Source organism: Sphaeramia orbicularis, chromosome 9 (assembly GCF_902148855.1).
Source record: "Sphaeramia orbicularis chromosome 9, fSphaOr1.1, whole genome shotgun sequence".
Classification (NCBI taxonomy): Eukaryota; Metazoa; Chordata; class Actinopteri; order Kurtiformes; family Apogonidae; genus Sphaeramia; species Sphaeramia orbicularis.
Genome location: NC_043965.1, coordinates 39,117,862 through 39,142,617, shown reverse-complemented (window position 1 = coordinate 39,142,617; position 24,756 = coordinate 39,117,862). Strand labels below are relative to the sequence as shown.

The window sequence follows — 24,756 nt, the reverse complement described above, 5'->3', positions numbered from 1 at the left end:
TTTGCTTTGGCAAAGTTATCAATACTGACGTAAAGCCCTGGGTTGATCAATACCGTCTGAAAAAAAAGGGGGAAGGAGATGATGTGTAGATTAGTAGAGTTGAGGGAATTTAGCCAAGCCTACTTTTGTAAGAGGAATGGATTTAAATATATTATATTAGGGCTGCTTTTAGTCCTCATTTACTTTCCATTATGCAAATCCTGCAAATATATCATCATATCAAGTCTATGTCCAGAATCTAAAGCATATTTAACAGCAATTTAATTGAATTCATTATAATGCATTGCGTGATAAATTAAAACATCACATATATTTTATTTACCTTACTTTCAAATCATATTTCTACACTCATATCTAGCATTGCATGTATAATTTTATGCCATCTTAAGTGTTTTTTTTCCCGTTAAATGTAGATTTTTTTTCACATTTGCATTCAGCATTACATTCATGCATTAGATATACTGCAATGACATGCCTTATGGGTGAAAAATAACAAATTAAATCACTGTGATGTTGTCTAAGCAGCCAGATATTTTACTTTGTCTTATTTAATCAGGCATGAGGACAGTCTTTGTCTACTTAAAATAACTCATTCCTCTGGTCAGGGAACACACACTGCTGCCAGGTGCTCCCCCTGCTGACACCATGGAGTTACAGGCAAGGTTATGTGCACATAAGCATTGTATAATTTCCTCCATTAATTATACTATGATGACAGAGTGAAGGTATCCATCAAAAAGCAATGGTTTAATCCACTTTCCACCTCCTGATCACCACGCAGCAGGCTCACGGTGAACGCAGGCTTCTAGCTGTTTGAGCTGATATCCCATATGAAAATCAGTCCCAGCTAGAAAATAATATTCTCATGAGTCATATTTTTAGTACCTCGGGGGACAATGACATATTTCTCTACCATAGACAAACACCTGAGGAGAAAATGAAGGAAGATTATTAAAAGTTTCGCTTATTGCATTTTATTTGTGGCTCTAGGGTGAGGCTAAAACGCAGGATTCAAACACAATAAGGATGATAGTAGCACATCAGGGGATGACTATTTTGATTTCAGCTACAGTTTTAGGTTTAGATAACTCATTAAGCTGTGTTTTGATGAATAAAGAAAATATATGATTTCCTAATCTAGGGTTACAGATCAAAATGATTAAAATATACAGTGTTTACTGACTATTGTAACTCAAAGCTCCTTTCTCAGACTTATGGTTCAGACCTAAAATATGTTGCAGAGCTTTTTACATTGATTCAGAGAGAAATACATAATAATAATATGCTATGTGAATTCACTTTCCCAATTAAAATATAAGTGTTTCTAATAGTCAGGTTCACTAAAACCTTGTGAAAGCTGTAACAAAATTTAAAAAAAAAAAAAAAAAAAAAAAAAATCAACCCAAAATTCATCATCAAATCATTATTTTAATGATGAAAGAGGCAGTAAAATATAGACAACATGACAAATCATAACATATTTTTGTAAATTTGGGTTATGAGGAGAAACGCAATAGATTTTTGGGTCTAGAGCTGCAAAAGTTTGATAATCACTGACACATGCACTTTATCCAGACAACTTTTATATATTGCAAGGCTGTTTTGTTTGTTTGTTTGTTTGTTTTTTTCAAATAATATAATAAATAAACAATAATATGTGTGGCTACATGTTCAGACCTGGTGAATTCACCCATATGTCTGCATGCACTCTGCAAACAGTTGGGTTATACTGAAATTCTGGGCTGAATATAGTGTTTTAAATAATATTTTGGCTGATACTGTTATTATGTACATTATTTTCTATTTGATTTTGTTTTTATTCTCAATATTTGTGTTTGCTCTTGTTAGGAAAACAAATAAATCTTCATTATCACTAATAACAGCACCAGTTTAAAGGTTTAACATGTAATATCTAGTGACATCTAGTGGTGAAGTTGCAGATTGCAATCAACTAAACAACCCATCTCATTCCACTACAGTGGCTGCAAAAAAACACAAAACCTTCATACCAGACAGAATTTGTTTAGTCTTTTCTGAACTCTTTAGTTAAGAGGATAATATGTTTTTCTGGTCCACACAGAATCACACAGTGGTAGCTGATGTAATGTACTTTAATGATGGATGTCAACAGCTATTAAATTAAAAAAAGAAGAAATCCATTGAGCTTCTATAGATGTGTCTCATTCAAAAACACAGTAACTACCATTTTTACATGATTGCAGACTAATGAAAACATGTTATTCAGTTTTTTGCAATTACATTCTCCTAAATTTTTCTATATCTTTCACTTTAAAGTCTATAAGGCATTTGGCACATAAATTAAATCATACAAATTTATGAAGCAACCTTTAATATAACAACATATGAGCTGTGGCCATTTTCATCAGTGAAGTTGTATCTTATGTGAACATGGAAAGTGCTGGCATTAAAGCATGTGTACATCCCTATTAAAAAGAATTGCAAACAAATCAACAAATTTGTACGTAATTCATGCACTGTTATTCAAAAGTGAGAGAGAATTAAGCATCTAAGCACAATATGACATCTTTGTAATAAATCTACATTTACTATGAATAACTTATACACATGTGTATTTTCCCCTGTTTGTTCAATAACTCTCTGAGGACCAACACTTTAATAGTCTGATCTAAAAAGGCCATGAGATGGGGGTAAAAACTCCCAGAAGACTTTGAAACAGAACGTATTTGTGCTCCAGGACACTTCACTAAGTAAGGACGAACAGTGTTGCCTCAGTTCAGTCTTTGGCCTTGTCTCTGTGGCCAGCAGGACACCATGCTCACACCAAAAAGCCCTCATTTTTCTAACAGATAAGGCAACGTGCTCCTAAACGCAGACATTTTCAGATGCCAGAGAGGAACACAGTGTTCCAGCTCCACAGAAATATAGAGCACCCAGGCCCTGTGGGGACCCAGGTGGGACTTACACCCACAATCTCCACCTCTAAAAGGTTGGTGCTTTGTCTGCCAGGCTTTGTGAATCTACATTTAGCCTTTATTAAAAAAAAAAAAAAAATCTCAATATCATGGCCTCAATCAATCCTGTACTTATACGCACTCTTAACCTCACATTCATTGCTGTCATCAACAAAGCACAACGGGCCTCATCCAGTAACCTCCAGTCACCCCGTTCAGAATAATACATTAGTCTAAAAAAGCTTAATTTAAAAAGTAAAGCGCAATTATTTAAAATGGCGACAGTGCGCGCAGAGGGCGAGGTAAAAAAAAAAATCTTTGTTTTGATGAGGTCACTGGATGAGGGACTTAAAATGAGTGTGTTTCTTGAGAGGAATGGCAGAGTGTGTCTTTGAAAATGCTGACCACACATATTTCATGACATTATGCTTTGCTGAGGAGCGAATAACGGGGGCTTCTTTGGGCTTGTTTTGTGATTTTGTGGTAAAGTCTCCAAATGTACACATTACCACAGAAAAATAACATTGTACGTCGTTGTTAATGTGATGAATGTTCGTACTTGAAGAATCTCTATGGCTGCATGCTACTGCCTAATTTGTTCAACTGCTTTGATTGTTCTGAAAAATTCTCCACGTTATGATAAAAACATGACATTCCAGTTCTAAACAGGATGAGGTGGAGAATTTAGCAACTATGAATATCCCTATTTTGTTGTAACCTTGAGCACTGGTGCATTATTAGTCCTGTTTTAATTGCATTTTGGATATAAAGGTTTTTGGTTTTGTTTTTATTAACACTAAAATCACACTGAACAGCAATAATTCATATTGCAGACAAGCACTCAGGCAAATCCAAAGAGCCAGCAAATGAACTAGAAAGCAAACAACAGCGATAACAGAAAACAGCAACGAAAAGTAAAATTAAGCATCTAATTAATTCATAAACATAGACAGATGTCCATTTGCTCAACTACATCTTCTACAGCAGTGTTAATATTGAGTTACACTAGAGAACCTATTTCATAAGAATTGTTAGTGTATCCATCCAGGGCTGAATATGTCAAATATTGCTCTTTTTATTTGCCAAAAATCATCAAAGTAAAAACACTAATAGTTTGTGTTTTTCACTGACAGAACACTTAATGTCCAAAACACAGTCAGTCCCAACATCCACTTTTATCACACATTTTCAGGATAACCTCAAAACATCAGATCAGGAACACATCTCCATACTATTTTATTTACTATTTTATATGTAGATATAACCAATGAGCACTTCTAACAGTTGCTGTCTAGCTTTTAGAGGTCTACACACCCCTTTTAGGATGTCGTTTCCACAAACTCTGCAGAGAACAATGATTGAAAAAAAGAAAAAACTTGAATCCATGCCACAGTGTTCTGGGTAGGATAAGTTAGAATAAGTGCTAAATATAAACAGGACACTCCTGACCATAACCCGGATACTACTGAGCATGTGAATGTATTTAGTGAGTGTCTGGAACAGCTGCTTCCAGACGGGTTTAATCATTTGTTTGCCAGCGGACAGCTGACCCTGTTTGTTTCTCAGAACGTCACCCAAATTAATCAGATTGCATTAACACGGACGTGACCTGTGATGACACTCAAAGGTACAAATCTGCACTTACACTGGAAAAGAAAAGCTCCAAATGGTGGTTGATTAGTGGACTGTATAAAGGTTTATTTAAATATTCATTAGAAAATGTGATAATGTCTTGCAATTTTAATTAATACATCAAAATAATAAAATACCTCATTTAGTATAAGATTTCACTGAGTTTGCAAGTGGTTTTATGGCTTCGAAAAAGTGGAATAAAAAGATAAATAACATTAAACTGAGAATTTACAATAAGAGAAGAGGCCAAAGATGATAAAATCAGCTTTGAGTGGTTGTTTAGATGTGAAAAATGTGGTTGCTAGCACTACCTACTGGACAAAAATAGTAAATGACTGGTCAGAGACATAGGCTGTAAATAGGCTTCTTCAGGTCACACATTTCACTCCATACTTTTTGAAAAAATTAGTCATATGATTCAACGTGTTTCTCATCATGCCTGCCAGGTTTCATTCTGAGCATTTTAAGGTGTCAAAGCACTAAAAAAGCACAGTTAGAGCTGATAACGGTAATGATTTGTGGGTTCGAGTGAGTTGTGTCAGCAGTCAGCGTGAACACACACAGGTAGAAGTAAATGTGTTATTACTGCTGCAACACGTCAAATTATCTGCTGTTAAAAAAAAAGGGGGGGGGGGGCAATCCATTTCAGTCAGAAATTATAAGTGTTTGCTTGAAATTTTTCAAGCAAAATGATTATGTGGACATCAATATAAAATCAGAGAACTATAATAGTGTTAAATGTTTACAAAATAACTGAAAATAACTTTAACTGATTGTAAAAAAATACAATAAAATAAAAATGAAGAAATGCAAAAAAACCCACAAGATTTTAATTAGTTTGAGAGAAATAATAAATCATCGACTGATCCATGTTTGAGGCTGGGATTTACGCTGCGTTGCTTTTATTTTATCACAGCATTACAGATAATAGTTTTATAAGTAAAAAAAAAAAAAACAACAATTATGTTCAGGCCTGAATGTTGCCTTTTACTGTCTTTACAGTTTATCCTTGCAGTTGTGTAGAATTTGGCGTAAATGAGACTTTTTCCACTTGTGTGAACTTTATAGAGAACTGTGTTAATTTATTATTGGAGAACAAACCAGCAGTTACATTGTTCCTGAAACACATCACGTCTGCTGCTAATGTTTTCCATAGTCTGTCATGCTGCTAATGATTGAGTCTTATTGGGGCTCAGAAAGCGTTAGCTAACGGTTCCGTTTATTGTGCTACCGAGAAACAGCTCATATCATGACAAAGCGTTGGCCTCAGTGGAACACTAACAGGACAGCTGGACGAAAGATCCCATCAAGTGCAACTGTCCGTCACAGTCACGGCTGTCCATCCTGAGCCAAAACTATGTCCTGTTGTTATTCTTGGGTCTATTTGTTTGGCTATTGGCCCTAAATCTCAAGCAATTTGGACTCTGACAATAGTGGTGATGGTAGTGGTGGTGGGGGAATTGTTCTGATTACCTGGGCCTTTGCCTAAACAAGGCATGGAGTATTTATAGCCCATAAGCAGGCACCATTATGGACAGAGGGTGGGGGCTCAGTATATCTACCCCTTGTTTTGAATCCTACTCCATCATAAAGCATCAAGGTCTCTGCATCCATCTAAAGACAAATGGTGAGTGGACACAGACACTGCCTTCCAATGACATTATATCTAGCTCCGAGAGACTGGAAAGTGGCACTGCTGCATGTTTAATGTGTTTCTACAGCATGTGATATTTTATATATTTGTGCAATCTACTGCCGTGGCATGTTTCGATGAATTACACATCGCGCTCCGCTCACACCAATGATAAGGGATCAATAAACACCGCGTCAATATGCTTATGGGTGCTGAATACAGATCAACAAAAAAAAGAATCATCAATAGGACAGAGCTCTAGTTGTCCTATTGATGTCTTATTGATGATTTCTGTCCATTCACAATGATGAAATTAAATAAAAACTAGGAGTAGGTAACCGTGGCGGGGACAGGAGAGGGCAACTGGTGCAGGGTGCATAAGAGGAAGTGAAATTGAATTATACACATGCAGTCAGAGCCGTTATATCAAATCTGATGCAAATCTGCGAAACAGTGACACTGTAATGAATTTTAAGGATGTATGAAAAAGTGAGGGCTTTAATATTTATGTTGCTGTCGTATTGATGAGTCTCATCACCAGTTAGCTCACCTGTTGAGTCCAGTATAGCACTTGTGTCATTTGTTTTTCTATATTCACAGTATTTTCTTTATTTCTATTGGTTTAAACCATAATGAAACACAGACACATTTTCATTACCTCCACCAAGGAGGTTATGTTTTTGCTGGTGTTGGTTTGTCTGTCTGTCTGTCCATATGCAAGATAACTCAAAAAGTTATGGACAGATTTGAATGAAAATTTCGGGAAATATTGATACTGGCACAAGGAACAAATTATTGAATTTTGGTGGTGACTGGGGGGTGGGCACTGATCTGCCTCGGTGGAGGTCTGCGCTCTCTGAGTGCTTTTCTAGTTCTTCTTGCAGTCAAGTAATATTGAAATCTGTCTGATGGATATTGTGTTTTTGCTTATCTACTTATGAACATGATCAAAAAATATCAACATGATGGCTCTTAAAAAGGTTTTTTTTTATCTAGTCTATGGGAAAGAACAAACCATTATGGTGAGAAAAATACCTTACAACAGTCAAGAGAAGTGCTGCCAAAACTAAAATGAGGAGAAACAAAGGATGTTTTTGTGGATAATGAGTTAATGACTCATAAGATCTATCTGTAAATAAGGTTTCCAGTTGAATGGAGATGCTTCACTTGGATCAGAGTGACTTTAGGTCCATATAATTGCTTGTAGTCCTTGTTGAATTTACTATTTTAACCAAAACAAAGTTTGTATTCATTCCCTCGGAGTGATCTTTATTGGGCAGTGACAAAGAACAGCAAGTTCTGCCTCATATCCCCTGATGACTGCATGAATCCTCTTAAAACAAAATAAAGAAATAAATGACGCTGAGCGCCCAGAGGTCCCGTCCCTGAGATGTACAAGTGCTGGAGAGTTAATCCACAACAAGAGTTAGACAGCAGCTGTTGAGAGGCCTATGAATCCCAGCAATATGATGTCATCGCTTTGCTTTCCCTTACATTTTTTTCCACAGTTCCTTGGCAGTCATGTAAATAGCTCGACATAATCCTTGCCTCCGAGGGATTTCTGATCAAACAGGGCTCAGTGTACCATCCTGTCATCACCCAGGCCCTATAGAATAATCCCTCATGTGATCCTGGGACTGTGAGAGTGCGGGCAGTGGACCACACCCTCCCCAGGCTTAGTGTGCATTCTCACAAAATTGGACGCCTGAGTAAATATTTCCATAACAAACTGACAGTGTTTGTAATCCTTCCTAATGAAATGCATGCCCCTGTATAAACCTCGCCTCTTGTGCAATTAATGCCCCACACTCAGTAAGTTTGCTGATCATCGGCTCGTTATCATGAACGCATGTGTCACAGTAAAACCGATAATGAGTGAAGCTGAAGCAAAGAGCTAGGTGATGATTGTGCCATTAGTATTGAATCTAATTAGAGTGTCATTGTCAAACCCCACAGGCACCCAAGAAAGCAAAGAAGAGAGCAGAAGGAGCCAGCTCCAATGTGTTCTCTATGTTTGAGCAGGCCCAGATCCAGGAGTTCAAAGAAGTCAGTGCGCTGCCAAATGTTTTCTTTCATGTTGAATTTGATCAGTTTACTCCGTGTTTACTGTGCTCATTTCATGCAGACTACTGTACACACAACATGTAACTTTGAAACTCCTGCAGGCTTTTACCATCATGGACCAAAACAGAGACGGGTTTATCGACAAGAATGATCTACGAGACACTTTTGCAGCTTTAGGTAAACCCATACCTGTTGTTTCATGTAATTAGACACAGGATAAAAACTATTTATTGACATTATATTAGAGTGGGAATCCTAGAATAATTCATATATGACACTATCATGATAGTTTGCAGAAAGTGACGACATAGCAGTTAGTCCCAAACTGGTTAGTGATTAGCGGTCATTACTGTTTAGTGAATTAATTTTATGAACTAAATTAGTAGAGGAGTATTCACTGGGAATTTATAAATGTCCACACACGTAGTCTAATGTAAAAAGGAAAAAAATGTAAATGTAAAAAAAAAAAAAAAAAAAAAAAAAAGTAAATATAAATTTCTGCAAAACAAAATGAAATGGAGAAAAGAGGTAAAAGATGAAGAATTATGCAAAAAAAAAAAGAGACTTTGGTTTTGTTTTGACAGTGAAAGAGTCAGTAAAATATACGCATAATAGCATTTTATTATGAATTTTTGTAAATTTGGATCACAAAAAGACATGATATTGATTTTCTTGGGTCTCAGATTGAGAAAGTTTGGGTAACACTGATTTATGATTTATTATAATATCTGTGTAACTGAAAAAGAAAATAATAAAAACACACCTGAGGGCAGAGTTTTCCCTGTGGTTCTGTAGGCCTAAGGTGCTGTGGTATCAGTGGGTCAGGTTCACAGAGCCAAATTTATAAATTTTTAAGACATGTTTTCAAAGTGTCTTTGATCAAATTTCAGATCTTACATTCACATAAATAACAGTACAACAGACCTCATAGTATTTACTGTATCCAGTCTTAACCATGTTTCAATTCAGCTAATGTTACATTTATCCATGACTAATGTTTCTGCTACTGGCGTTCAAGCTGCTAAAGCTCATACCTGGATGCCTTCGTGGGTGGTGGGAATGCAGTTTGTTTTTCAAATGTGTTATGTGGCTGAAAAAATGCCTAGATGCACAATTCTTTTTTCTTTTCTTCTTTTTTTGTATCAAGGTTGATTTACGCTGGTCTACAAGTAAAGTGCTTTCAGAATAAAAATAGTGAAATTTTGCCACATGTGAGTCACTGATACAGAAAAGTCAAGTCAAAAATGCTGGTTGGGTGAAGTTTCCAAGATACAGTCTTGGGTCAAAATGTGAAATTCGTAAATAAACGAGTGAATGGGTTTACTCAAAAGGAATATTTGTCTTAGAGCTACCAGATCTACTTCAAAACACTGTCTGCACATTACAATACATTCACTTTACAGGTTCTATTGAGTGTAAGATTTATAAATCTACTGTATAAGTGTACATATACCAATATGAATGAGTGTACTACTCACACTGGAGTATGAATGTGTGTCAGTGTTCGGTGGTGGTTGGAGGGGCCATAGGCACAGATTGGCAGCCATGCTTCTGTCAGTAAATGTAGTTGACCACCACCAGAGGGAGAACGTGAGAGCGAATGAATAATGAATCCTCTGTACGCGCTTTGAGTATGCGTTCATAGAAAAGCGCTATATAAATCTAATACATTATTATTATAACACTTGAAAACATTAGCAAACCAGCACTTTCGTCATTTGTTTTCTAATTAATCTTATTAAAATATATAACAATTAGCACATTTAATCTCTGAAGCAAATACTTTATAAAAAAAAAAAAAAAAATTGTAAACCAGTGTTATTGGTAATTTAGCAAGTTTTAACAACAAACTAGTCCTCACCCCAGTGCAGCACCAACAGAGCACAAACATTGTTATATACAAAAAAGGAAAGAAATGTATACATTGGGCATATTCACACTTAGACAGTAATGAAAAAAGGAAAGGGATCACAATAATAAAAAGCAAACTGATGGATATGGTTAAATTAAAATAAACAGAAAACAAACGATACAAAGAATATCTTATTTTTTTAGTTTTACGTGATAATATCAGTAACCCATGATTTAAAGGTTGGAGGAAGTTTCTCTTTCCAGATGCCCAATTCTACAGCTGTTATCATTATAGTATCTATAAATCCCTGCACAGGCTGTAGATTTCCACCAGATATTCAGTCATTAGGGGGGCACAGTGGTGCAGTGCTTAGCCCTGATGCCTCATGGCAACAACATCCTGGGTTTTAACCAAATGAGGCCTTTCTGTGAGGCATCGTGTTCTCTACATGTCTGCGTGGGTTCTCTCCAGGTATTACAACTTCCTCCCACCACCCAAAAACATGCAAAGGCTAATTGACCGGTCTAAATTGGCCGTAGGTGTGAATGTAAGTGAATGGTTGTTTGTCTATATGTATATATCAGTCAATAACAGCCTGTGAACCTCCAGAGGACTAAGCAGTGATGCAAAATAAATTAATTCAGTCCTTAACTAGAAAAATATTAACAATTATGTTCACTAATAAGGCATACACTGAGGTGACTATAAAACAATTACAAGAGATTTATATTTTGAACATTTCCAAATATTGTTTCTAGAGCTGCAGCATAGTCACTTCATACACTGTTGACCATAAAGTTGGAATATTGCTGTTTTTAGACTCATTGCTCTTTTTAGATGACAAACAGGAAGAAAATTCCAAGGTACTCTCTTTAAGCATTAAAATGGCTTTATTCTCATGGCATGGTCATGTGACCTTAAAAGGCTTATTAAGATCTATACATGACTCCTAAGGTCTACCATGAATCCCTTTTTCCAAAGAGCACCTCAAACAAACTCTTTTTTGGGTCCTAGAAGCATTCCTTCCCATGATTTTTTAAACCCAGTCCTCTTTTTATTCCTATTTATACACATCAGTATCGCCTTTGACCAGGTACAGTGATTACATACTGAGTCCCAGTTACACAAGAATAAAACACTTGGAGCCCGTTTACATTCACACCAACACTCTGATCCTTATCTGATTTCTGGAGTTGTCAGATTATTTAAATGATAATGTAAACAGGATAATCTGATATGTTTTATCAGATAATGGCAGTAATCTGATTATGAGAAATCAGATTAACACACCTGGATTTTTCCAATACTCCAACGTCTTCCTGCATGTATACAGGTTAATCTGATTTATTTTGTTCTTTTACATCTGCGTATGTGTAAAAAAAACAAGTGGTGCCAGGCACAACAAACCCTGCCCCTCGCACGTATTGTATGTTATTTTGGCATCAATCCAGTTGATGTCATTGTGTGTGGGCTGATGTCAGCATATTGGTCGCCTCTATATATGTGGCAAGTTTGAAGTAAATTGAAATAGAATTAATCTTTTTTATAGACATTTCAAATGTCACCCATTAAAAGTAAATGGGAGAAAAAAAAGAATTTAAAAATTCATAAAAAATTTGAACTTTGGCATACTTTTCCCAAAATGTAATCACATCTATTCTGGGTCACTGGCAATCTATAAACCAAATTTGGTATGAATTCAACCAATAGTTTTGCTGCTAGAGTGTTAAAAAAACAAACAAAGAAACAAACAAACCAAACCAAAAACAATACCCCGTACCTCCCCTTTGGGGGGCGGGGTAGTTAAATCAATAGAAAACTAGTAATGTAGTCAAACCTGAACAGAAGACAATAATAAGAAGTTTGAATCTACCATCACTACGTCCGTAAATACCCTGAAAGAAGCTAATAAAAGACTGGAACATATAAACCAGGGTTTTTCGATTATGGCATTTCTGAAGCGCATGTAAACGCATCATATCTGATTATTATGGTAATCTGATTACTCCCAGTTATCTGATTTTTTTGGCAATGTAAACAGGCTTATTGTCACAATCATTTCATGAGAAGAGGAAAATGTTTTCCAACTTTATGAGTAATAGTGCACACATTACATGGCTTAAAACAAATCTACAATGTCAGTATAATATACAATATTCCTACCATAAATGGAAACAAATCATGGTAGAGACTGTCTGCATATATTTTCTGTTTCCCTCTCACTCAGGTGCCAAAAACATTTACATGCTGTAAATTTTATACAAGTGGGGAAAACTCTGTCTAAAGTAGAAGTTATGTATTAATTCATCGCACTGTGGAGACGCACAATGCACAAAAAAGTCTTAATTTAGTGACTTAAATAATATTGTAAATGTAATTTAATTAATAATAATATCTAATTTTAATTCTATATTTACATAAATATTAATGTAAATACCAAATTTCCTACATCAATATTTCATTTTTCACTCATTTGTGGTTTTTCTTCCTGTCTTTTTCTCTGCAGTTGCTTGTTGTATGTAGCTGCTGTTAACTGTGAAATGTCCCCACAGTGGGATGAATAAACTCTTACCATACCTTATCTTATCTTATCTTATCTTATCTTATCTTACCTTATCTTATTCACACTAACATGTACCATCATTCTAAAATAAGTGACTCTGATAAATTAAACATTGATAGTGGAGTCTGTTTAGAACGGCTACATGCTTTCATCTAAAAACTCAATGTTTGATGCAAGGTGATATATGTTCCTACAAAGGTATTTCGTTCACCCATTACATCTTATTGTCCAAACATTTCATCATTCGGCTCTTATTTGCTTTCAATGCTTCCTTCAAGGTACTTATGATCCAAGGGCTCTCTGTACTTACTCATCATAGTATCAGCTGGTTTACACTTATTTATAAAACTCTTTCCACATATAGCGCTACCTGTTTAAATGATTCATTGGAGCTCATATTTGTGTCCATGTACAATATGCAGTTTTCTTTGACATTGTCATTCCAATCTGCTGCTGCTAATGACTGGAACTTGCTCTAAAAACAATGAAACTGCTTAAATTTATTTCAAACATAGCTCTCAAGCTCCTACTTATCTTAAATGATACTTGTAAATGTTTTACTTCTGTTTGATTAATTGTCATACTTGTGTTTTTTTTTCTGCTTGTTTGCTCTCTCTTTGCTTCCTCTCCTTCCATGACAAGTGTTTTGTGGCACTTGACAGGCTGTCATTGAATTAGTTAAATGTTAATGTCTTTCCTGGTTAAATAAAGGTTAAAAAACAGTTACTGAATAGAATAATTGTCAGAGGAAACAATGATTAAGATTTTAACTGCAGCCTTAAATCCCCTCCCAACTTACATGTCATGTTTTTTCAGGGCGTTTAAATGTCAAGCAAGAGGAGCTTGATGAGATGCTGAAGGAAGCACCAGGACCCATTAATTTCACAGTGTTTCTCACCATGTTTGGAGAGAAACTAAAAGGTGAGGCGTTGCATTTTATCATTCTTGGAAGATGTGCTAAAAGGTATTTTTTTCAAGTTACTGTTAAAAGACTTAATTAGAGTGAAGATGAAAAGCAAGTAATTAAACCTGTGTTTCCCAAATGTAGAGTCAGGACCTAAAATGGGACACAGGCCTGTTTTTATCTGGTCGCCAAGTGACAGAGGAAAAAATATGGCAATAATATGAAATGTGAATTTTCATTTATAAATACTAACTTCAGCAACATAGAGGAGACAAAATGGGAGACCAAAATGCAGTTAAAAAAAATTTAACAAGACTAATGTGATATAATGAGACTGACATGATGTAAAAAATTTAACAAAACCAAAACAGAAAACACAGGACACATGTAAAAGACCTTTAGAGACAGTGTTTTGTCACCGGAAGAGTCATTAAAACATAAATTCATCCAAATTCATTAAGTATTTTTGTAAGTTTGAGTCTCGGGATGAAAAGATTTGTGAACCACTGACTTAAACCAAAGATAAATATGTTTGTGACAGCGTGGGTCATTTGATGTACAACCAATCTGTTGCATCTTTTGGAAATATCACAAAGTAACTATGGATATTGGACAAAAGGAAATCTTGATTATTTTTTTTTTTCAGTGTTATGGATGAGTCAAGAATTGAACCATATTTTTCAGGCGATTTGACATAAAACATGATTCAAAAGTAGTTTTATTTAATAAATCTAAATGCTAAATAGGGGAAATATGAGGGAAAAAAACAGGCACGGACGGGAGAACCATTCACTATGAATATAAGTATAACAAACAAAGCAGTTGAATTTGAATTTTTTTCTAAAGGAATTTCAATTTAGACATTTTTCACATCTATTAAAGAGCAAAAAGTTGTTCAATCAATTTAATCCTATATATTTCCCAGTGTTAATGTGAAGCATTACCACAAATACAGCAACTACATCCATAAGAGTTTCCAGGTAGTGTATCTTTGAAATCTCATGTAATAAAATGCCAGAGGAACAAGGTATTTGGTTAAAATGATGTTAGTTGTAAGTATAGTATATATAATAGAGGGAGGATCAATCCATTAACAGGTCCAACGGCTGATGACTGAAAGAAATCTTGATGAGAAAACTGCCACATTGATTCACAAGAAGCTTAGCAGGATGAAAAGTAGAGTAAATGAACAGTTTCCAAAAGTCAGATTAGTGATGTCACAATGAAACAGCGCTCTCTAAAAGGTAATACATGTAGTTACTTAAATCATATTAACATACTTTACTTACTTCTCACTATCTTGTTCATTTAACTCATGTACTTGTCAAGTAAGTATTTATTCATTTTCTTCTAAAGAAGTATAAAACTTAAGTTCATCAGAGAAAACTGGACTTGAAAATTTATGTTCATGTATTTAACACCCTCTGGAGTCACACTCCAGTCCATTTGGTGGCGTTAATTTACTTCTTTCAGCACCATTAAGAAGGTTTGCCAACCATCAAAAATGCCACAGAAGAAGAAGAGACGAGACGTAACCCTAACCTTAACCCTAACCTTACACCTTAGTTATTTACTGACTGTCGATGAGCAGGAGAGGAGCACTGAAGTTTTTTGAGGTAACATGGAGGGTAATTTTAGACGGAAAGAAGCGTTAGGATTGTCAGAAAGCCCAGAAGTAAACAAACACATGCTACAGTGTTGTGCTGTAACATGCACAAACACACTGATTTGAACCGCTGTTTACATATCAAAGTTCCTTACTTTAAGTTTCCCAGAGCAATCAGGCTCCACAGGTGTGTTTAAGCTCTTTCATCAATTTGGTTGAAGGTGGAATCAGCCAGAACACCTGTTCTTGGAGTGGCCATTTTGAAACACCATGAGTCAACGTGACCTTGCTCATTCTAGTTTGGAAATCCAACTTATTCTCAGCCTTTCGGCCTCTCCCTTGGGTAAGGCCTTCCTGTCTTATGATGAGAACCTCTCGTGAAAAAGAAAAACTCAAAACTAAACAGAGATGCAATCCAAGTTGGAATCAAACTATTTGAATGTCCGATTCCCTTCACTTCCTTTTCTACCTCTGTTCTTGCCTAACTGCATAAAATGACCCATGTACTGCTTACATGTATGTGTGATGCTGTTATGGTATTTTGTTTGAATAAAAAATAACCCTGCAAACTAATCATTCTTTGTTGTGCTTTCTTCAGTTATTTAAGTTGCTTACACTTAGAAAGATCAATTTAATTACACTTGATATTTTTGAGTGAATTAAATAAACTTAACTAGTAGATATGAAGTAAACTGAACTTAAGACTAATGATCATGTTTATTTGCCTTTTTGAGTGCAACGAGTTTCCTAGATTTGATTAAGTAAGATCAACTTGTCATATTTTACAGTGTGGGAAAAAACACAAAAAGCTGCATGAAGGACAAAGCTTCATATATGCTGATACTGATCTTTGATAAATACAGATTGAAGTAGATGGAAGTGTTTTGTGTCACCTCTGTCGACGGTTAAGGTGCTGATGCAGAGGAGACCATCCTAAACGCTTTTAAGGTGTTCGATCCCGAGGGAAAAGGGACATTGAAGAAAGACTTGTGAGTACCTGACTCATGTTCTCATGTTTTATGAGGTGAAGACTCTTTTTGTTCATCGTCAGTGCTATTCTTCACAGTGTGACAGAGATGCTGACGACACAGGCAGACAGGTTCTCCAGGGAAGAGGTTAGAGCCAAACCACAGCCATAGTTATGTTTTCAGGTTAAATTTGGACGATTCTACAGACAAATCTTTTGGTTTTTTTCACACAGATGGACCAGATGTTTGAGGCGTTTCCACCAGATGTGGCAGGAAACCTAGATTACAAGAACCTGGTCTACGTCATCACACACGGAGAAGAGAAAGACCAGGAATAGACATTTTAAACAATGTTTGTTTTTACATGCCTGCATGTGCATGAATATAGAGATGCAGCTAAGACAGATAGCTAAGACAACATATACATGTTACAGCTTCAGTCATTACATACTGTATGCATTACAACATGTAAATAATCCTGGAGTGTGTATGAATATATCCATATATATGTTTTTGCACTAGTTGTGTTTACCACGTTATATATAAAATTAAAGACCTATGAAAACAGCAGAAAAGAATGTTCAGACTGATCTGATATTGAATCCTATGAGATATTTTGCTGATAGTTGGATTTGTGGAGCTGTGAAGTTCAGATGATTAGTGTGCGATTGTAAGAGATCTAGAGGTTAAATAAATGGGCCTCAGAGGACATCTTCTAATCTCAGGCTGGAAAACAACATTTTAGACTTATTTCCACATACCCCCAGGGAGACAGATTTGGTGTGGCTTTACTTCTCATAGTTGCAGCAGAAAAGTGTTTGAGCAGCTGAACATTGTCGTTGTGAGTTTTTGTCCAGTGCTGACGATGCAGCTAGAGGCGACTGGCAGAGCTCAGCAGCTTCATGATCCACTGTCTCAGCGTCCTAATAATGACAAAAGAGCTGAAGTAGATATCTAAATGTTGCCAAAAAAATGACAGAATGGCTCACACCATATAGTGTTATATTTTAGAATTTTCTGCTAACTCCTACATTTATACACTAAATTTAATCGCTTTACAACTCTGTTATTAAATAGAGGTGTGATATGCACATTACATTCATTCTTTCTGTATCATGTAGGAATATAAAATCCACGTTAATAGTTTGTAGATTAATTTTACTGTAAATATACAATCACCTAATCTGCAGGGGACATTTCCTTAAAATTATTAAGTCAGTGTATTGATACTTTCTTTTACATTTACAATGGTCTATATTCAGAGGTGGAAGATAAGGTCAGTAAAACTAGCATCACAGTGTAGCAAATTTCCTCTGGGGATAAATAATATTTATCTGTGTCTGTACCTACAAGTTCTGAAAGTTCTGAAAGCAAATTGTCACTAATATAAAAGCACAGAAGCAAAATGTACATTTAAGTACCAACAGTACAAGCATTGACTACTCCTGTATAAGTGTTGTATTGTATTGTGTCTCATATTATTCTGTTTTTATCATTTGGTGACACGTTAGACTATTTTCATTTGTACTTTGTCATTTGGAGCCAATTTTAAATCCTTTACATTCTGCTCAGTAGCTTAATAGTATAGTAGTGCATCATGTCACACAGTAAGCGCATTCTTTATATATTTTTATGTAATAATTAACAAGCAGCTGTGAAAAAAGGCTTAGGACCTTTAACTTAAGTAACAGTAATACTTACATTCACACTTACTGAAAATTAAAAAAAAAAAATGGCACAGTGCAGTAAAATGTCAATGTTTTTACTGTTATATATGATGCTTTTGGATTTATTTTACTGCTGCAATAATGTGTGTGTACTGATGTGGATACTTAAGGTTGAGATCATTTGAACTACTTTATATAATGTAGGCAGTTTCATCAACAGCAATGCATCATATTCTATAAAGTTATTATGTTTGTAGCCTCCTATGAGAAAACTTGTGTTAAAAAAGGCCAGGCCAATGTATATTTGAGGCAATCCAAGAGTTGTTTTTTTGTTTGTTTGTTTGTTTATTTATTTATTTATTTTTAACTTTATGTAATGACTAGTGATTGGGTGTAAACATGCCCATGATCTTCCCTACTACTTTGGCCAACCTAAAAATTTTCATCACAAATAAAAAATCAACACGTGTAGATATGTGGTCAGAACTGGACAAAAAAAGTATGATCAATTGTAATCTGCAGGATCTAAAAAAGGTCAATGTCACTATGATGTTCACGTATGATATTATGATCTGTAGTGAGAGCAGAAAGCAGGTGGAGGAAAACCTGGAGAGGTGGAGGTATGCACTGGCAATGAAAGTCAGCCACAGCAAGACAGAAGAAGTGTATGAATGAAAGGGAGGGAGGTGAAACAGTGAGGATGCAAAGGAGTTGAGGTAAAGGCGAAAGATTTTCAATATTTAGGGTCAACTGTTCAGAGCAATGGGGGGGTTGTTTTGGAGGAGGTGAAGAGGAGAATGGAGGAATGGAAGAGGAGACAAAAGACAAAAGAGCATCTGCAAGTTGAGGAACCCTCCGATATCCAGGTACGCCTTTTAGGCACACTTTGCACTTTGTTTTAAAAAAATTCATATTATTTTTCACAATTTAAATAAGGTTAGAATTCAAAAGTTGTTCATTTTTGCATGATCTTTAAAATTGTGGCCACCAACTAAAATTTGCACATTGTAAACAAAAGAAAATAACAAGACTAGCATCTGTCTCCCAAGTGTGCCTAAAACGCACTATTTCTTCCATTTGGTATTTATGATTAGGACTGACCTTGATTTACAAAAATAAAATCAAATTAGATCACAAAAATAAATCAACATATAATATTTAATAGTTTGATTTATTTGTGTGCCTTTTTGGCACACTTGGTGACTGATGCTAGTATTTTTGAACATTTGACCTAGCGCCAAAAATAATAATGCAAATTAACCAATGCTGCTGTTAATCATTGACATATGCCAGGATGCAAAAATCAAATAATATGTGATTCACTTTTTATGTAGTATACTGAAAAAAAGAAATTTTTTGTGTTTTTTGCATCTAAAAAAATGGTTTGTTTACATTACAAACACGACATTTAAAGGGTTAAAAAATGTGACCGTTATTGAGTATTTGGTATTTTTATTTACAGCTCAAGTTGATCAAAATAGAAAAAAGTGTAAAAGAATTAAAAACGAACTGTATGAATTTTTTTTTACATTATTCCACAAATGTGCCAAAAAGGCACACTTGGTGCTTAGTAAGGCCCTTGCTGGACGGGATACCGGAGGGTTATGGAAATGTGTACAGGATGGTAGTGAGACCAATAATGTTGCACAGTTCAGAGATGGCTGCACTGACCAAAACACAGGAAGCAGAGCAGAAGATGATGAACATTTTCTTTGGGAGTGACAAGGATAGACAGGATTAGGAACAAGCACATCAGAGGGACAGCTCTGGTTGGACATTTTAGGAACAAAGTAAAAGAGGCAAGAGAAATTGAGATGGTTTGGACATGTGATGAGGGGGGATGGTGAATGCATTGGTAGAAGGATGATAAAGATACTCTCTACCAGGCAAGACACAAAGAGAAAGACCAAAGATGGATTTGGTGAAGGAGGACATGCAGGTAGAAGATGCAGAAGACACATTCAGATGGAAGCAGATGATTTCCTGTGGTGTGGGGTGGCCAAAAGTAGTGGTAAGAACGGAAGACGGTGGAGAAAAAGTATGTAAGAAGTAGAAAAGAAGACGTATGCAAGAAGAAGAAAAAAGTAAATAGCTTAAAACTAAAGTCAATTACAAGTACCTCAAACTGTACTCGAGTAGTTCTGATGAGCTTTTTAATATTTTTCCTGGGATGCAATCTCCATCCAGGGCAGCAGGGGGCAGTGTTCTAACAGCTACCACACAGCCTCCTTGAAGCAGCTGGCTAGCTCTGTACAAGGTGCGGCAGAGAAAAACAGACGGGACACCATCGCTAGCAAACGGCTAGTGCGGCTGACATTTTATTTCAGTCCCTGTTTCGTAACAAAAAAAATAACATTGGATGTAATTTTTTTTAACCTGCGATGTCTTAGAAGCCTATTAGATTATTAAGCTTCCAAACGAGCCGCTAAACGGACGCAGGGTCATATTAACATCTTCACCCTCAGCCGGAAAATCAACGAAGCTAACATTTCGTAGCTAATGCTAGAATAGCTAGCGGGCTAGCTTTCACAAGTGTGTCAACGCCAAGACCTAGATTTGACGGAGTTCATTTTATCAACGCCAACGTAGCGATGGCCGATGTTGACAAGCTCAACATAGACAGTATCATCCAGCGCCTTTTAGAAGGTAAGGAAATGTTGAAATATTTCATTATTGTATCGCTGTCACTATCTGAATGGTGTTGTGATGAAGCTAACAGTACATAGGCGGCCAGCGGTCGGTATTTATTTATATCTTACACAATATCAAACCACACCAACCACATTGTTTAGATGAATTTGTTGCTACATTAACATACCAGATAGTTTCAAGCAGATTAATTTATGGGTGGAGGATTTTAATTAAACAGAAGAGCACGAAACTGTATTTACATAGTCAAATACAGTATTCAAATACTTTATAATACATCGCATTCCGACGAGGCTTATTTTATGTTTACCTGTGTCCCCTGTAGGTAGCAGAGCAGGCACATATTATGTACATTATTTATTATTGTGGGTCATTACATGTTTGTTTGTTATTGTTGCAGTCAGAGGAGCAAAGCCTGGCAAGAATGTGCAGCTGCAGGAAAGTGAAATTCGTGGATTATGCCTCAAATCCAGGGAGATCTTTCTCAGTCAGCCCATTCTTCTGGAACTGGAGGCCCCTCTCAAGATTTGTGGTAAGTTTTTCTTATTTGTTATAGCAACATTAAAGGATTTGTATGAAAAGCAGTAGTAGGCTTATGCTTCAGCATTGGTTAATGTTGACAAGGGCTCCTAAACAGTATGGAAATGTATGAAAATTGATTTTTGGTACCTTCCAAGTCTGGAGAAGATGGGGAAAAGAGAGTATTGAAAAATGTATATTTGTCCACACTGTTTATCTAAAATCTCCAATTTCCACATAATAGATTGAGCATAAAGGTAAGACGTTTCAATCTGTTAGCAGCTAACAGTCCAAATGTTTACAACTGTGTGTGAGGAGCTCCAGCCAGAGAATGAACAGACACAATAGGGTACATGTTTTCCAAGGGCTGGCATAACAAATCCAAATAGAAAGCCTAGTTGGCATAAAAAAAGGGGGGAAAAAGCTACATGGAAACTTTGTGTAAAATTGGCAGACATCTCCTATATGGGCAACGTGACAATTGTAGGTCACATGCAAGGACAAAAGTACTTGTCTTGTCTTTGCAGCATCCTCTGTGCGCTGACTCTCAGTGTTTTTGGTCTAATGCTGCATGAGACTGCAACCAGACACAACTAATGACAAATATTATCAGCCAAACTTAGAAACTATTTATTTACATAAACTGAAAATTTCTAATAAGATGTCAAATATTATATAATTTTTCATAGGTCTCTCAATATATCAATTCTGACTTATTCTTCAGGTGACATCCATGGGCAATACTATGACTTGCTGAGGCTGTTTGAGTATGGGGGCTTCCCTCCAGAAAGCAACTACCTGTTTCTGGGAGACTATGTGGACAGGGGGAAGCAGTCTCTGGAAACCATCTGTCTTCTACTGGCCTACAAAATCAAATACCCAGAGAACTTCTTCCTGCTGAGGGGAAACCATGAGTGTGCTTCAATTAACAGAATATATGGTTTCTATGATGAGTGTGAGTATTTTATGCTGAGTTTGGTAACAGAGAATATATTGTACCTCCGCCGGCAACTAATTCATTTTACACTGTAATAATAATTCATTTGTTGATTCAGTTTTATGTTTGTTTTTTTTGTTGAACCACTGTGTGACTCAAGTGTTATTTCTGTTGAGTCCTCACACAGGCTGTCTTTGATAACCTGTGCTTTTTTTAGGAGTCTTTTGACATGTGCTTCAGTGGGTGAAAGCCTCCTTCCTTGAGGCAACTCTGAACTGAAATCTGTTTTGTCTTGTTGTAGGTAAAAGAAGGTACAACATCAAACTCTGGAAGACCTTCACAGATTGTTTTAACTGCCTCCCTATTGCTGCAATTGTTGATGAAAAGATCTTTTGCTGCCATGGAGGTTGGTTTATTGTATTTGCTTTTAAATTGTGTATTTTGTTAATTTATGTAATAATTTTTTTGACGCATTTCTTCACTTAGTTACTGTTGTAGCAGTTTGGGTTATAATGTTCAAAGTTGTCTCATTGACGTCAGTCATAGTGATTTGTCCTTGAGTAATGCTGTCTTTGCTGTTTGTCAACTGACGTGGGCCTCTGCAGCATGGAATGAGTATTGGTCACTATATCAGTGTGTTTATTTGTCCCTTATTGCTGCTCTGTGTAGGACTTTCCCCTGACCTTCAGTCGATGGAGCAGATCAGACGCATCATGCGCCCAACTGACGTCCCCGATCAGGGCCTGCTGTGCGATTTGCTCTGGTCTGATCCAGACAAAGATGTTTTGGGCTGGGGAGAGAATGACAGGGGTGTATCATTTACCTTTGGTTCAGAGGTGGTGGCCAAGTTCCTGCACAAACATGACCTGGATCTTATCTGTCGCGCTCATCAGGTAATTACATTGCGCTTACAGTGATAATAGAAAGATTCCTGTGTAAACATGGATGTATGATGTAATATATTTGTGTTGTGTTATCAAGCTTATAAAGGGACAAGCCGCAGTACCTTTTTTTTATATTGCTCTATAGCATGTAGTGCATGATTAATGTTTTACATATATATTGCAACTTGAGTGATTATTTTTTCCCTTGTACTTACCCCACTTTCAGGTTGTTGAGGATGGATATGAATTTTTCGCAAAAAGGCAGCTTGTGACTTTGTTCTCAGCACCTAACTATTGTGGGGAGTTTGATAACGCTGGTGCCATGATGAGTGTGGATGAGACACTCATGTGCTCCTTTCAGGTGAGGCATTCTTATTTGAGGATCGTAAAATTTGCACATTGGTTCGAAATAATTTGTAATCGTAAATAATTCTTAATTGAACAACAGTTTAAGTATTGTACATTAGATATTTCATATTATTAAAGGTTAACTTAAATGCTCTGTAGGTTTACTCACATGAGTTATACTGAAGATTAATTCTATAAAATTATTAAAGTTTACTCTGTGGTTTTGCAATTTGAACTATTGGCATAGTACTTTGGCTGCTGTATTGTTTTCTTTTTCTTTTCTTTTTTTTTGACAGGAAATTTATTTTTCCTTGGGTGTGTTTGATATAAATTTTCAGAAGCTGTACCTTTATAATAATTTTCAGCTCATTTCATTCCACTTATAGATTTTGAAACCAGCTGAGAAGAAGAAGCCCAACGGCAGCCGTCCTGTAACTCCTCCTCGCAACATGGTCACCAAGCAAGCCAAGAAATGATTAAGGGTGGTTGTCGGGAGTCTTGACTCCTATCTTCTGCTTTCGTCTTCTGCATTTGAAGGATTGGTTATCCTTCATGCTGCCAATACTGAAAAGATATCCACTCCTACTCGATGAAAGCAAAATGTTTTGTTGTTTTGTCCACAGGGGTAAATTGATATGTCACCATGAAATCCTCAGGTGTTTTGCACTCCATTTTGCAGCTAGTCTTTGCCACATATGACTGTTCAATCAGGAAAAATGTAACAATACGGCTACTTATGCACAGGAATGCCTTGTTTGAAGCTGTGCACACTTTTTCCAGTTTATTTCATGTCTTATTCATTTGTCATCTTTTTCCTCACTGTCTGTAATGGGTATTAATGGCTATAAAACCAATGGGAAAAGTCACAAACACCTGTTTACTCATGTAAAATATTATTTACAATTTATTTACAGTTGGTGTCATAGGACATCGACTACACTGCATCATCACATTTTTAAATAAGTCTTGTGCTAAATTAAACCAATAAAGAAGCACTCTTGTAATGTCTAAATCTTTCTAATAAACTTTGAGTGTATTTTAGGGGGAAACTTGTATTTGAATTTCATTTTGTCCATAATACTTTTGCCTTTAAAAATTGCAATACACACTGTATTACAAAACTATTAAGTGCAATGCCTCTTTATTTACACAACACCCCAATGATGGGTAGACAGAAGAGGTGGAGGGAGTATTCTGATTCTTTTGTGCTGTCAACACCTTACATGGGCAAGGACTGTCAGTTAAAAGTTCTTATAATATGAACAATGCATCATACTCTAAGATTATTGTATATTTGATCTGTTAAAACACAAGATTCCATAAACTCAGAAAAATAACACTGAAAATGTGGTTTTCACTGCACAGAAAAAAAAAATCAACATAAACTACAATACCTTCTCCTGAGGTGCATAAAGTAATACAAGCACTTAAAACTGAGTAAATGCATTTAGTTACATTCCACCACTGGAAATGGAAAAAGGTTTAGGATCAATTTATTTATCACTGATCAACATCCACAAGGGGGAGACATTTAAAGTGCACAGTTCATAATTAATTTTGACCTCACAAATTAACAGCTATACTCTCCGAGACTTTT

The 24,756-nt window shown here is 36.0% G+C and overlaps 2 protein-coding genes across 2 annotated transcripts; both read left to right on the top strand.

Moving 5' to 3' along the window:
• The first annotated feature begins 6,105 nt into the window (after nt 1-6,105).
• On the top strand, nt 6,106-16,955 carry myl2b (myosin, light chain 2b, regulatory, cardiac, slow). Its single transcript, XM_030142473.1, has 7 exons — nt 6,106-6,192; nt 8,155-8,244; nt 8,364-8,439; nt 13,494-13,598; nt 16,098-16,176; nt 16,254-16,302; nt 16,389-16,955. Exons 1-7 carry the CDS (start codon nt 6,190-6,192, stop codon nt 16,491-16,493), a joined length of 507 nt encoding a protein of 168 aa, XP_029998333.1. The 5' UTR covers nt 6,106-6,189; the 3' UTR covers nt 16,494-16,955.
• A 3,120-nt stretch (nt 16,956-20,075) lies between these two features.
• On the top strand, nt 20,076-24,208 carry LOC115425707 (protein phosphatase 1, catalytic subunit, gamma isozyme). Its single transcript, XM_030143416.1, has 7 exons — nt 20,076-20,468; nt 20,872-21,003; nt 21,715-21,945; nt 22,229-22,333; nt 22,597-22,820; nt 23,038-23,172; nt 23,546-24,208. Exons 1-7 carry the CDS (start codon nt 20,414-20,416, stop codon nt 23,633-23,635), a joined length of 972 nt encoding a protein of 323 aa, XP_029999276.1. The 5' UTR covers nt 20,076-20,413; the 3' UTR covers nt 23,636-24,208.
• Nucleotides 24,209-24,756: the final 548 nt, after the last annotated feature.

What these genes read in the sequence shown, in the direction of transcription:
- myl2b (XM_030142473.1), top strand. An exon ending in AGATCCAGGAGTTCAAAGAA is followed by an intron (nt 8,245 to 8,363) that starts GTCAGTGCGCTG and finishes AAACTCCTGCAG; the next exon opens with GCTTTTACCATCATGGACCA. An exon ending in GTTTGGAGAGAAACTAAAAG is followed by an intron (nt 13,599 to 16,097) that starts GTGAGGCGTTGC and finishes TCGACGGTTAAG; the next exon opens with GTGCTGATGCAGAGGAGACC.
- LOC115425707 (XM_030143416.1), top strand. Translation starts at nt 20,414, where the DNA reads ATGGCCGATGTTGACAAGCTCAACATAGACAGTATCATCCAGCGCCTT. An exon ending in ATATGGTTTCTATGATGAGT is followed by an intron (nt 21,946 to 22,228) that starts GTGAGTATTTTA and finishes GTCTTGTTGTAG; the next exon opens with GTAAAAGAAGGTACAACATC. An exon ending in GATCTTTTGCTGCCATGGAG is followed by an intron (nt 22,334 to 22,596) that starts GTTGGTTTATTG and finishes TGCTCTGTGTAG; the next exon opens with GACTTTCCCCTGACCTTCAG.